General features: G+C 45.6%; 1 protein-coding gene across 1 annotated transcript in view; it reads right to left on the reverse strand.

The window, feature by feature from the left end:
• LOC124613569 overlaps positions 1 to 10,624 on the reverse strand; it is a 35,253-nt gene extending 24,629 nt beyond the window's left edge. The window contains exons 1-2 of the mRNA XM_047142284.1: positions 10,271 to 10,624; positions 1,267 to 1,531 (exon numbers count right to left, since the gene is read on the reverse strand). Coding sequence (XP_046998240.1) covers positions 1,267 to 1,531; positions 10,271 to 10,624 — 619 coding nt within the window. The remainder of the gene's footprint in view (positions 1 to 1,266; positions 1,532 to 10,270) is intronic.
• Positions 10,625 to 14,366: the final 3,742 nt, after the last annotated feature.

Genomic DNA, 14,366 nt, shown 5'->3' on the forward strand with positions numbered 1-14,366 from the left:
ACAAATTTCATAAGTGAATATATATATTGTGAGCCTACAGTGAAGATTTCTAGCTCTTTAAATAAGTGTCTGCAGGATGATCTTGGATGAGCTCCAGCAATTATTCTGATTAAACGCTTTTGTGCAATGAATACTCTTTTACTCAATGATGAGTTACCCCAGAATATGATACCATACGAAAGCAGAGAATGAAAATAGGTGTGGTAAGCTAATTTACTCAGATGTATATCGCCAAAATTTGCAATGACACTAATAGCATAAGTAGCTGAACTCAAACGTTTCAGCAGGTCCTCAGTACGTTTTTCCAGTTCAACCCCTCATTAATGCACACACCTAGAAATTTTGAATATTCTATCTTAGCCATCGATTTCTGATCGAAGTCTATATTTATTAATGGTGTCATTCCATTTACTGTGTGGAACTGTATATACTGTGTTTTGTGAAAGTTTAATGAGAGCCCATTTGCAGAGAAACGCTTAATGATTTTCTGAAAAACATCGTTTACAATTTCACCAGTTAATTCTTGTCTGTCGGGTGTGATAGCTATACTTGTATCATCAGCAAAAAGTACCAGCTTTGCATCTTCGTGAATATAGAATGGCAAGTCATGAATATATATTAAGAACAGCAGAGGACCCAAGACCGAACCTTGTGGCACATCTTTCTTGATTGTTCCCCAGTTTGAGAAATCACCAGTTTTTTTAATATTATGTGAAGTGTTTATTTCAACTTTCTGCACTCTTCCAGTTAGGTATGATCTAAACCATTTGAGCACTGTCCCATTCATACCACAGTACTTGAGCTTATCTAGAAGTATTCCACGATTTACACAATCAAAAGCCTTCGATAGATCACAAAACATCCCAACGGGTGACTTCCGGTTACTCAGAGCATTTAATGTTTCATTAGTGAAAGTATATATAGCATTTTACGTTGTCATAACCTAAATACGAATATCTCTAGTAACGTTTAGATGTTGAATAAAGTGTGTGCACGCTGTAGTTTGTAACTAATTTACGTTTTTTTTTTTATTGCCGCCCTGTACTCGTGTACTGTGCATAACTATGAAGTGTGCAGGAGAGGCTACTTCCCATTCTACCACACACTAGGGATTCTTCGTGTTCTATTCGTTTGCAGAGTGCAGGAAGAAGACTGATCGAATGCCTCTGCACGCGTAATAATCATTATGATCTCATTTTGCCGCTTGTACGGTAGAGTGGTAACTCGCCGCTGGTCAGAGTGCCGCGTGCCGGGCGCGCGCAGTACCTTTGGCCTTGGGCGGGAAGTCGTCGCAGATGAGCTTGTCGGTGATGTGGGCGCGCTGCACGAGCAGCGAGCGCACGCCCGCGTCGGTGACGAGGCGCGAGCCGCGCACGTCGAGCAGCGCGAGCAGCGGGCACGAGCCGCCCACCGCCTCCAGCACGCCGTCGCACGCCACCTTGGCGAGCCGCAGCTCGCGCAGCCGCGACATCTGGCCCAGCGCCGCGGTCAGCCGCGCCAGGTCGAGCCGCAGCAGCGACGGCCGCGTCAGCTGGCCGCAGGCAACAAGCACACTAGTGAGTCCGCGCGCGCCACCACAACTCACCGCACACTGCAGTACGAACTACCAACGCCGTACAGTGCACATAAAATACACTGAAACGCCAAAGAAACTGGTATAGGAATCCATATTCAAATACAGAGATATGTAAATGTTGTGTACATAGTTCCGCATAGTCAGCGCGTACACAACTTTCCCACTAGAGCGCGCCCCACTGAGCACAACAGCGCAGGCGCAGCGCTCGTCCGTCTCCGCACTACGAGATGGTGCTGCCATAGAGACGGACCAAATTCTGCTTCCGCCAATCCGTGTATTAATATGTAACGCAGCCAATGAGATTGCTGCTAACGTAGAACCTTTTCACCTCGCGGATCACACTCGCGCAGTGATACATGAACGCGCGAGGTATTATAACGAGTGTACAGACCTCCGATTAGCCAGTCTACATCAGTCTGTACCAGTCTGCATTACTCTGTACCAGTCTGTACGACTTCTACATTTGTCTGTACCAGTCTATAGTCAAGTGTCAGTCTGCACCTAATAAGATTACCATATTCCTGTACATAGCCATGAAGATAATTGTATAGACACTTTTGTCAAGTATCAGAGAGATATGTGAGAATAAGATTAACGTACCAATACCAAAGGAACTTCAGACTGTCAATTGTAAATAGCACCCAAAACCAAGTTAAGTAATTTTTATGCTTGTTATTATTTTAATAAATGTGTGTGAAAATTGATCAAGTTCTGTTTAAAGTTGGTCACCGTCAATCTGTTACTCTAAGTGTGCAACTGGCATTTCTATCGTCTGACCTAATGGCAGAAGATAAACACGCCACAATGAGACCACGAGACATATTGCTGACACTCACCTACTTCGTTAGAGTGACAAGTCAATTAATCTGATGGTGTGTATACTGAAGGTCTTACAGTACGCACACCACAGTAAAGAGGCAGAATGTGGCGCTGCGGTTGGCAACGCCTGTACAGGGTGGTCCAGTGATATTGACCGGGCCAAATATCTCACGAAATAAGCATCAAACGAAAAAAAACTACAAAGAACGAAACTCGTCAAGCTTGAAGTGGGTAACCAGATGGCGCTATGGTTGGCCCGCTAGATGGCGCTGCCATAGGTCAACCGGATGTTAACTGCATTTTTAAAAAATAGGAACCCCCATTTTTTATTACATATTCGTGTAGTACGTAAAGAAATATGAATGTTTTAGTTGGACCACTTTTTTCGCTTTGTGATAGATGGCACTGTAATAGTCACAAATGTATAAGTACGTGGTATCACATAACATTCCGCCAGTGCGGACGGTATTTACTTCGAGATACATTACCCCTGTTAAAATGGACCGTTTACCAAGTGTGGAAAAGGTCGATATTGTGTTGATGTATGGCTATTGTCATCAAATTGCCCAACGGGCGTGTGCTGTGTATGCTGCTCAGTATCCTGGACGACATCATCCAAGTGTCCGGACTGTTCGCTGGATAGTTACGTTATTTAAGGAAACAGGAAGTGTTCAGCCACATGTGAAATGTCATCCACGACCTGCAACAAATGATGATGCCCAAGTAGGTGTTTCAGCTGCTGTCACAGTTAATCCACACATCAGTAGCAGACAGATTCGGCGAGAATCGTGATCTCAAAAACGTGTGTTGAGAATGCTACATCGACATCAGTTGCACCTGTACCATATTTCTATGCACCAGGAATTGCATGGCGACGACTTTGAATGTCGTGTACAGTTCTGCCACGGGGCACAAGAGAAATTATGGGACGATGACAGATTTTTTGCATGCGTTCTATTTAGCGACAAAGCGTCATTCACCAACAGTGGTAACATAAACCGGCGTAATATGCATTATTGGGGAACGGAAAATCCATGATGGCTGCAACAAGTGGAACATCAGCGACCTTGACAGGTTAATGTATGGTGCGGCGTTACGGAAGGAAGATAATTGGCTCCCATTTTATCGGTGGCAATCCAAATGGTCCAATGTATGCTGATTTCCTACGTAATGTTCTACCGATGTTACTACAAGATGTTTCACTGCATGACAGAATGGCGATGTACTTCGAACATGATGGATGTCTGGCACATAGCTCGCGTGCAGTTGAAGTGGTATTGATTAGCATATTTCATGACAGGTGGATTGGTCTTCGAAGCACCATACCATGGACCGCACTTTCACCGGATCTGACGTCCCCGGATTTCTTTCTGTAGGGAAAGTTGAAGGATATTTGCTAACGTGATCTACCGACAATGCCTGACAGCATGCGTCAGCGCATTGTCAGTGCATGTGCGAACATTAAGGAAGGTGAACTACTCGCTGTTGAAAGGAATGTCGTTACACGTATTGTCAAATGCATTGAGGTTGACAGAAATCATTTTTAGAATTTATTGCATTAATGTAGTATTTACAGCTAATCATGCTGTAACAGCATGCATTCTCAGAAATGATAAGTTCATAAAGGTACATGTATCACATTAGAACAACCAAAATAAAATGTTCAAACGTACCTACATTCTGTATTTTAATTTAAAGATCCTACCTGTTACCAGACATTCGTCTAAAATTGTGAGCCATATGTTTGTGACTATTACAGCACCATCTACCACAAAGCAAAAAAAGTGGTTCAACTAAAACATTCATATTTCTTTATGTACTACACAAATATGTAATAAAAATGGTGGTTCCTATTTAAAAAAAAACGCAGTTGGTATTCGTTTGACCTATGGCAGCGCCATCTAGCGGGCCAACCATAGCGCCATCTGGTTTCCCCCTTCAAGCTAGACAAGTTTCGTTCTTTGTAGTTTTTTCGTTTGACGCTTATTTCGTGAGAGATTTGGCCCGGTCACGATCAGTGAACCACCATGTATAAGACAACAAATGTCTGGCACAGTTGTTAGATCGGTTACTGCTGCTACAATGGCACGTTATGAAGATTTAAGTGATTTCAATGTGGTGTTGTAGTCTGTGCACGAGCAATGGCACACAGTATCTCTGAAATAGCAATGAAGTGGGAATATTCCCATATGACCATGTCACGAGTGTACCTTGAATACCTGGAATCTGGCAAATATTAAATCTCTGACATCACTGCAGTCGGAAAAAGATCCTGCAAGAACGTGACCAATGATGACTGAAGAGAATCATTCAACATGAGAATAGTGCAACCCTGCCGCAAATTGCTGCAGGTTTCAATGCTGTGCCATCAACAAGTGTCAGGGTGCATACCATTCAACAAAACATCATCGATATGGGCTTTCAGAGCTGAAGGCCCACTCATATACCCTTGATGACTTCATGACACAAAGCTTTACACCTCGCCTAGGCCTGTCAACACCAACATTGGACTGTTGATGAATGGAAACATGCTGCCTGGTCAGAGGAGTCTCGTTTCAAGTTGTATCGAGTGGATGGGCATGTACGGATATGGAGACAATCTCATGAATCCATGGACCCTGCATTTCAGCAGTGGACTGTTCAAGCTGGTGGAGGCTCTGTAATGGTGTGGGGCATCTGTGGGCAGTTGGAGTGATATGGGGCTGCTGATACATCTAGATACAACTGTGACAGGTCACACGTATGTAAGAATCGTGTCTGATCACCTGCATCCATTTGAGTCCATTGTGCATTCCGATGGACTTGGGCTATAGCAGCAGGACAACGCGACATCTCAGAACTGCTATAGAGTGGCCCTAGGAATTCTCTTCTCAGTTTGAACACTTCTGCTGGCCACCAAATTTCCCAGACCCTGAGCATATCTGGGATGCCTTGCAACATACTATAAGGAAGAGATCTCCATCCCCTCATACTCTTACGGATTTATGAACAACCCTGAAGGATTTGTGGTGTCAGTTCCCTCCAGCACTACTTCAAACCTTAGACGATTCCATGCTACATCATGTTGTGGCACTTCATCGTGTTCACGGGGGCTCTACATGATATTAGGCAGGTGTACCAGTTTCTTTGGCTCTACTGTGTAACTTGGCCCACACGTGCACAGATGGTGCAATAGGGGAGGCGATAACAGTAGTAGTGGGGGCTCCATTGTGTACGATCACTGTATGGGAGGTGCAGTTCGACAGCTGAAGCCCATGCACAAATGTGTAAGTTGTAAGCTACAGCTAGTGAGTCTGCGAGCAGTTACATTAACAAGTTATGTCAATATGATCGATGATAATTCGACAAATGCAGACATTCACAAAGTCAGTAGGTTCTCACTAGAGTACCAGTAAACATATAGCCACATAAACAAAGGATCAACCAAAGCGAAACAAGCCTGACAGTGCACTGTCAGAAGGACAGGTGAAAAAAAAATGTAGCATAGCTGGCAATGTCACTTTCTGCAGTACTGACAATTCGAAATAAATAACAAGCCTCACATGGATTTTGTGCTTCCCGTGACAGCCTGTTCATCAATGTTACCTAAATACAACATTTTGTTATCTTCCTTCCCCATCTTTCCTGAAGAGAGAAGTCTTGGGAAGCATTTGTAACTTGCACTATTTCTATAACTAGCAATTCCTGCAACCTTCTCAAGAAAACTTCTAATAATATTTTTGATTTCTCATTTGCGTCTTCCAACACGAATATAATGGCACTGCATGTAATCACATATGCCTGATTATAAAGAGCATTCCCTGAAGCTATGGTGCATGAAGATTACGGTCCCATGATATGTAGTATGAAGATAGCAACGAGTAAACTCAAAGTGTACACATCAGCAGGTAACAGCTCGTGATGAGAATGTCCCTGCCAGTGCCATGTTAGTGCAAGCTCCAACAACAGGAAGATGTTTGCTGCAAGGATTTCATAATCTGTGCTGTGCATGCACACACTGCACTTTCCCCTTACTCAGACACTCTCCTCCCTGTTAGTAAACACCTCTAGGTGTGACTGTAGTACAGCTTTATCACGCAGCAACTGCCATACACTCAACAGTCTATAGTACATAACATTGCCCCAGTGTTAAGTCAATAGTCTTCAGCCTGCAGTCAAGTTTTAGGGCCACTGCATCTAGATCATGGAGTCCTTATCTCAGTTCCCAGGTGGACTGGAGATTTTCTTCACTCGGGGACTGAGTGTTGTGTTGTTCTAATCATTTAATCTCATCTTCATCAACATCTAAGTTGCAAAGCATATCACAGTAGCACTGGCAAGTCACACTGCACGTCTTTGGTCCTTGAGCGCCAACTTGTCCAAAAAGGAATGGGCCAATGATGAACGTAGCCACGAAGCTACACCATACGGTGACAACTTCACCATACACAGGAACTTCATGCACAGTGAATGGAGGTGAGAATCCCCACACTCGGCTATTCTGCATGTTCACCTCACCCATCAGAGAAAAATGAACTTTGTCCATCTATAGGCTGGTCCAGACCAGCCAACGTCAACTTCAATCCCTGTGAGAAAGAATTCAACATGTCGTTGTGCGTCCTGCGGTGCAAGCTGCTGTATGATATGGCACTTGCATGGATATAATTTGAGAATGGTTCGAAGCACCTTGGGTACAGTGGACCACAGGATGTTCAACTGTGCTGTTGTGATACAGAATGTGCACTGTCTGACAATCAGGAATTGCGCACAGTGTTGTATGTCACAGCAACAGTGATTTCATCAACCACCTGTGGTGTAACCAGTTGTCAGTCTCTTCCCAGAGTGACGCCCAGTTCTCCAGTTGATCCTAACTTCTACATCATGCTCTGCACAGCAGGTGGAGAAAGAGGACCCTTCCACAATCCTTTCAGCTGGCGATATTCTCGAAGTGCAGCTGCAACATTATTGTTGTTTTGATAATAGAGGTTCACCAATAATGCCCTGCTCCTTTTGCCCAAGCTCATGTTGACACATTAACAAGTGCACTGCGACTGGCCAGGTTTGCGAGACTGTGAATCACGATGACTGATCACAGCACCTGGTGGCCATAGTTGGAACTGGACGGTGGCACTGTGATGCCTGGAAATCATGCACCTCGTTCGCTGGACATTAATGTTACCACATTAGGTATTTGCATGGTAATTAGTTTCTGTGTTATAACATGTTAAATACGATAAGTTTAGTTATAACCAGCCAGTACAAGAGACAGGATAGATTAGGATCAACAGCAACAACTTTAGCACAGACATGGGGTACACATTTAGTAGGGAGGAATTTGGATATCAAAAGGAAGCAAGGACAGATGCTTGACACTGGCAGGGAAGCAAGAGAGGCAGTTTCACATGTGACGCTGGCCCCTCCCGGCACATGATGCTACTCAGTTCTGCAGTGGGCTGTAGCTGCTATGACCACCCAACGCACCTTTCGTGCACGGATCATTTCAGCCCTATCTGATTGGTGCCAGAGGCCGCACTCATGGCTATATAGGAAGAAAGCCGTGTAAGTCCTGGCAGTCAGTGGTTTTACTCCTCACGATGACAGTAGAGATAGCCATTTTTTAAATTGTTATTTCACTCCCCAAAATGGGGCAGGCTGGCAGCAGCACAATATGCCGCTCTTCAGCCAAGAGAGATACAGAAGAAACATGGTCAAATGAGAAAGTAACACTTAACATAGAATGGTATAAAGTGATGAATAAACAAGAACAAAAAGAGATGAGTATAAACGGTAGATTTAAAAACAACGTAGACGAGAGCCACACACCCATGCAGAGAATGAACACTGTGAGTCGACAGGAAAACAAAGAAACACCACAGTGGGAACACAAATGAATGATACTGGCGACACTGCTGGTGCTGGTGGAACGTAGCACTGCACACGGCACTGGAGTAACACTGACAGCACAACGAAAACGTTAAAAATCACTGCACCGAAGGGGACCTACCACCTGGTGAAGGGAGGAGGGGGCGAAGAAATGGGGGGAGAGACAGTAGGGGGGAAACCAGGAGGGGGGCAGTGGAGGGCTGGAAGGAGGGGTAGATGGAAGGCACAAGGACATCATCTGGGAGGAGGAGTTGCCGGAAGCCACCTTGGGTGAGATGCCATATTCCTTGACTTCCGGAAAGTGTTTGACTCGGTGCCCCACTGCAGACTCGTAACTAAGGTACGAGCATATGGGTTGGTTCCCAAGTATGTGAGTGGCTCGAAGACTTCTTAAGTAATAGAACCCAGTACGTTGTCCTTGATGGTGAGTGTTCATCGGAGGTGATGGTATCATCTGGAGTGCCTCAGGGAAGTGTGGTAGGTCCGCTGTTGTTTTCTGTCTGTATAAATGATCTTTTATATAGGGTGGATAGCAATGTGCGGCTGTTTGCTGATGATGCTGTGGTGTACGGGAAGGTGTCGTCATTGCGTGACTGTAGGAGGATACAAGTTGACTTGGACAGGATTTGTAATTGGTGTAAAGAATGGCAGCTAACTATAAATATAGATAAATGTAAATTAATGCAGACGAATAGGAAAAAGAATCCTGTAATGTTTGAATACTCCATTAGTAGTGTAGCGCTTGACACAGTCACATCGATTAAATATTTGGGCGTAAAATTGCAGAGTGATATGAAGTGGGACAAGCATGTAATGGCAGTTGTGGGGAAGGCGGATAGTCGTCTTCGGTTCATTGGTAGAATTTTGGGAAGATGTGGTTCATCTGGAAAGGAGACCACTTATAAAGGACTAATACGACCTATTCTTGAGTACTGCTTGAGGCGTTTGGGATCCCTATCAGGTCGGATTGAGGGAGGACATAGAAGCAATTCAGAGGCGGGCTGCTAGATTTGTTACTGGTAGGTTTGATCATTATGAGAAAGTTACGGAAATGCTTCAGGAACTCGGGTGGGAGTCTCTAGGGGAAAGGAGGCGTTCTTTTCGTGAATCGCTGCTGAGGAAATTTAGAGAACCAGCATTTGAGGCTGACTGCAGTACAATTTTACTGCCACCAACTTACATTTCGCAGAAAGACCACAATGATAAGATAAGAGAGATTAGGGATCATACAGAGGCATATAGGCAGTCATTTTTACCTCGTTCTGTTTGGGAGAGGAACAGGGAGAGAAGATGTTAGTTGTGGTACGAGGTACCCTCCGCCACACACCGTATAGTGGATTGCGGAGTATGTATGTATATGTAGATGTAGATACAGATGTACGGAGCGTGTGGAGATTGAGACCAGGCGGGAATCTGTGGTACAGGTGCGGCAGTGGGCTAGGGTGGGAGAGGACGGGGGAAACCAAAGGATGGGGGCTCCAGTTTTTGGGAGACATAAAGGATCCATATTCGTTCTAGGAACAGGAGGAGATGGGGGAAGGGAATTAGATCATAAAGGATCCACATGGGGAACAGGAGACAGATGGGATAACTGAGGCGGAGTGCACGGGGCTCACGGATTTGGAGGGATTTGTAGTAGGTGAGGGGGGGGGGGGGCGGAGATCCAAGTGGGGTGGGCATGACATAGGATGGGGCGGATGAGGGACTTATATGTATGTAGGATAGTGGAAGGGTCTAATCCCCACGTTCGACCAGAGAGGAGTCTGAGGGCACGAAGACGGTTACGTGCCTCGGCCGACAGCCATCGAATACTCGAGAATTTTATTCGAATGTACGCAGCTTGCAAACTGAGAAGATTTTATTCAGAAATGCCGCCGCTGAAGATTCCGAGGACACGTGGTATGGAAAGTTATTGAATTTAGTGTTTTGCAAGAACAGTTGTGTCTTCTGGTCCGAGAGCATCAGAAACAGCTTGTAATCCGTAGCGGCAAGCTACAGCGACTGGAGCGGTACCTCGAGCTCGCGGAGTCCGGCGCCGCGCTCGGCGAGCAGCCGCAGCAGCTCGCTCTGGCCGCGGCAGCCGTAGTAGCAGCAGAGGTGGGCGCGCAGGCGCGGCACGTCGGGCCCGAGCAGCAGCGCGACGGCGAGCAGCGGCTCGGCCAGCTGGCGCACCGTGTCCTCGAGCAGCAGCGTGCGCACCGGGCCGGCCAGCTGCGCGCACAGCCAGCCGCGCAGCCGGCGCGCCTCGGCCAGCGCCGCGGGCAGCGCCTGCGAGTCCTGCAGCCGCCGGCACACCGCCGCCAGCGCGCCCGACACCTGCCGCACGCACAGGGCCTGCAGCGACGCCGGCTCGCGCTGCCTCGCCATTGCGCTGCAACACCACACCGCAGCACTTACAGTCCACTGTGGCTTTTCGTAGCCCGAAACTTACTACACGCTGGTCAAAATTAAAAGGGTGTTCCTGAAAGCAGGTCGATATTATTCAGGATTGCAATACACCATATGCACTGAAGCGCCAAAGAAACTGGTATAGGCACACGTATTCAAATACAAAGATACGTAAACTGGCAGCATACGGCGCTGCAGTCGACAACGCCTGTACAACACACCACTTGTCCAGCGCATTTGCTAGATAGGTTGCTGCTGCTACAATGGCAGGTTGTCAAGATTATAGAGAGTTTGAACATGGTGTCATAGACGGCGCAAGCCCATTTTGAGCACCTTTAGTGTGAGTTGCAAACTTGAAGAGATGCCCCGTCCACTAACGTGTGTTTGTTGTCAATGTATCTTGTAGTTTTTGCGCGGTCGTTTTTTGAAATCATGGAGGTACATGTAAACAGTCCTGTATATCTTACCCCCCACCCTCCCAATCCCTTGTAAAACGAAAGGCGAAATATTCTTTTCCTATTGTTAATTCTGAATAAGACATTAATTAAAATAACCATACCTTGATGTTTTTGAAATGAAATTTGTGCTCAAAGGGTTAAGAGGTAAATAATACAGGGCGAACCAGAACCCAACCGACAAACTTTCAGAAGTTGTACAGGGATACTTCTGAGTATTTTGCTATAAGGCACCCACGGTCTCCGACGGATCGTTACAAAGTAACAATGTAATTATGATTTATTCAGTTTGTTAGCAAGCCCTTGTTGTCTTACATACGCGTTGCCTCCTGCAGCGACGTATTCTGTCTGTTCACATATCTCTATATTTGAATACGCATGCATATACCAGTTTCTTTGGCGCTTCAGTGTACTTAGCTGAGAAAAAGCCTGCAATATGCACTAACCAAATGTACAACACAAAAAAAGTAATGCAACAATCCTCAGACAGATACAAAAGTGCTGTGATATGATTGCTGTCGATGGCAGAGCAGCTAAGCATACGATCGTTGTGCTGCTCTTACACGAAAGGTGTATATTGGCCATCTTTTCATCAGCAAACATATCCATAGTACTGTTGTGTACCACTGTTAACGCACAACTAACATTGCCGGTAAACAAAATCCTAGACAGAACCGAGCAGCACTGAATGTGAACTTGAAGGCAATAATGTTTGCAACGACCCATGGAGTTGCCACCGCCGCACTCTGATTTACCTTTACGCAAATACTATTTATGGCACTCCCTAGGTTGGTTTCCATATCGCTTGAGTGACGGGATACCTCACCTATGAACGAAGTCGTCAGTTAATCTAATGGAGGGAAGTCGTGTGTGCCATTTGTCTGTAATCGTTTAAACTATGACCCGTATGTTAACGTATTTAAATCTTTGTACATCGTATTTTCTAAGCAGCACGTTGAGGACAATTCCCATTTCCCTAAACGAACACCGAAAACCGATAAAAAATGGCATTCAAGGTGGCCATTGTACCAAACCAAAGGATATTAATCAGTCACGTGAATTTGATCCGGGTCTGGCGCGCCTCCGTGTCTTGTGTGCTAATGTGCTGTATATCAATATATATGAAAAGGTCATATATAAGGTCACCAGTCTTGTGGCTGGTCTGTCGCAGGCCGCCATTGCTTTCTTTCTAGATTCGTTATATTCGTCTGATACGAGCACTTTTACTCAACTTCGTCACTAATTTGTTTCATATGTTCTAATCTCTTTCGTATTCTCAAGGGAACACATAAAGAATGCAACTTCTGAGATGCCCTCCATTTTGGTTCGAGTAAGTTGGCAGCATTGAACGTTGCCCGATTTACATCTGTTTCCCTTGTGGTTAGTAATTGAGCGCTTCGCAGCGTGTTGTCGGAGCCAAACTATGTTACAAGTGTGTTGAATGATGTGCAGAGACTGTTCGCGAAATCCGTGGAATGTTTTATCAACGTAAGGCACCAAAAAGTCGACTGTGATGACACTGGTCGCTAAATTTGAGAAAACCGGTTCAGTTGTCAACATTAAATTCTCGAGGCAAACATCGACACTGTGAGTGATAATGTTTCCGTTGTCCAGCGAAATCTGTTTGCCGACGTTCGCAACTATTTGATATTCCCAGGCTCGGCATGCAGTGAATTATCAAAAAAGATCTGCCTCTAAAATCCAACTGACACAAGAACTGAAGCCAAACGATCACCAGAAGCGCCGAGCATTTCTGCAATGGTGCTCTCGACACAAAGAGCGGACAAAGATTTCATTACGAAAAGAGTGTTCACTGATTGAATGGCTTCCTCAACATGCAAAATTGCAGGATTTGCGACACATAAAACCCTCTAGTAATAATGGAGAACCCTTGACATCGACAACGAGCTACTATGTGCTGCGACATTTGGGCTGAGGGCGTATTTGGCATTGGAAACGCATTAACGGTGCGCGGAAAACGCTGCTCCAATACGAGTATGTTAAGAGAGTTTTTTTTTGTCTGAACTGTATCGTGTGAATACTGAAGACGTTTGGTTTTAACAAGATAACAAACCTTCCACACACTGATTTCAGCAGTAGAACTGTTACGAGAGAGATTCCCTAAGCGTGTCGTTTCTCGCAATGATGACTTGGACAGAATAACATCGGGGATAGGCTACAACCCTGTACGTGTCTCGCGCAGTTGTTAGATCGGTTACTGCTGCTTCAATGGCAGGTTATAAAGATTTAAATCAGTTTGAACGTGGTGCTATAGTCGGCGCATGAGTGATGGGACACAGCATCTCCGAGGTAGCGATGAAGTGGAGATTTTCCAGTACGACCATTTCACAGGTGTACCGTGAATATCAGGAATCCGGTAAAACATCAAATCTCCGACATCACTACAGCCAGAAAAAGATCCTACAAGAACGGGACCAATGACGACTGAAGAGAATCGTTCAACGTGACAGAAGTGCAGTCGTTCCGCAAATTGCTGCAGATTTCAATGCTAGGCCATCAACAAGTGACAGAGTGCAAACCATTCAACGAAACGTCTTTCGGAGCCGAAGGCGCGCTCGTGTACCCTTGATGGCTGCACGACACGCCTCTCCTGGGTCCGTCAACAACGACATTGGACTGTTAATGACTGGAAACACGTTGCCTGGTCAGACGAGTCTCGTTTCAAATTGTATCGAAAATTCAAATGGCTACAAGCGCTATGGGACTTAACATCTGAGGTCATCAATCCCCTAGACTTAGAACTACTTAAACCTAACTAAGATAAAGACATCACACACATCCATGGCCGAGGCAGGATTCGAACCTGCGACCGTAGCAGCCGCGTGGTTCTGGACTGAAGCGCAAAGAACCGCTCGACCAAAGCGGCCGGTCAAATTGTATCGAACGGATGGACGTGAACGCGTTGCGACACCCCACACGTCCAGAATTGCTACAGAATGGCTCCAGGAAGACTCTTCTAAGTTTGAACACTTCCACTGGCTACCAAACCCCCCAGACATGACATTATTGAGCGTATCTTGGATGTCTTGCAACGAGCTGTGCAGAAGAGGTCTCCACCCCCTCGTACTCTTACGGATTTATGGACAGTCCTACAGGATTCATGGTGTCAATTGCCTCCAGCACTACTTCAGAAATTAGTCGAATCCATGCCACGTCGTGTTGCGGCACTTCTGCGTGCTCGCGCGGGACCTACACGATATCAGACAGCTGTACCAGTTTCTTTGGCTCTTCAGTGTATAACCTTT

Source organism: Schistocerca americana, chromosome 4, assembly GCF_021461395.2.
Source record: "Schistocerca americana isolate TAMUIC-IGC-003095 chromosome 4, iqSchAmer2.1, whole genome shotgun sequence".
NCBI classification, from domain to species: Eukaryota; Metazoa; Arthropoda; class Insecta; order Orthoptera; family Acrididae; genus Schistocerca; species Schistocerca americana.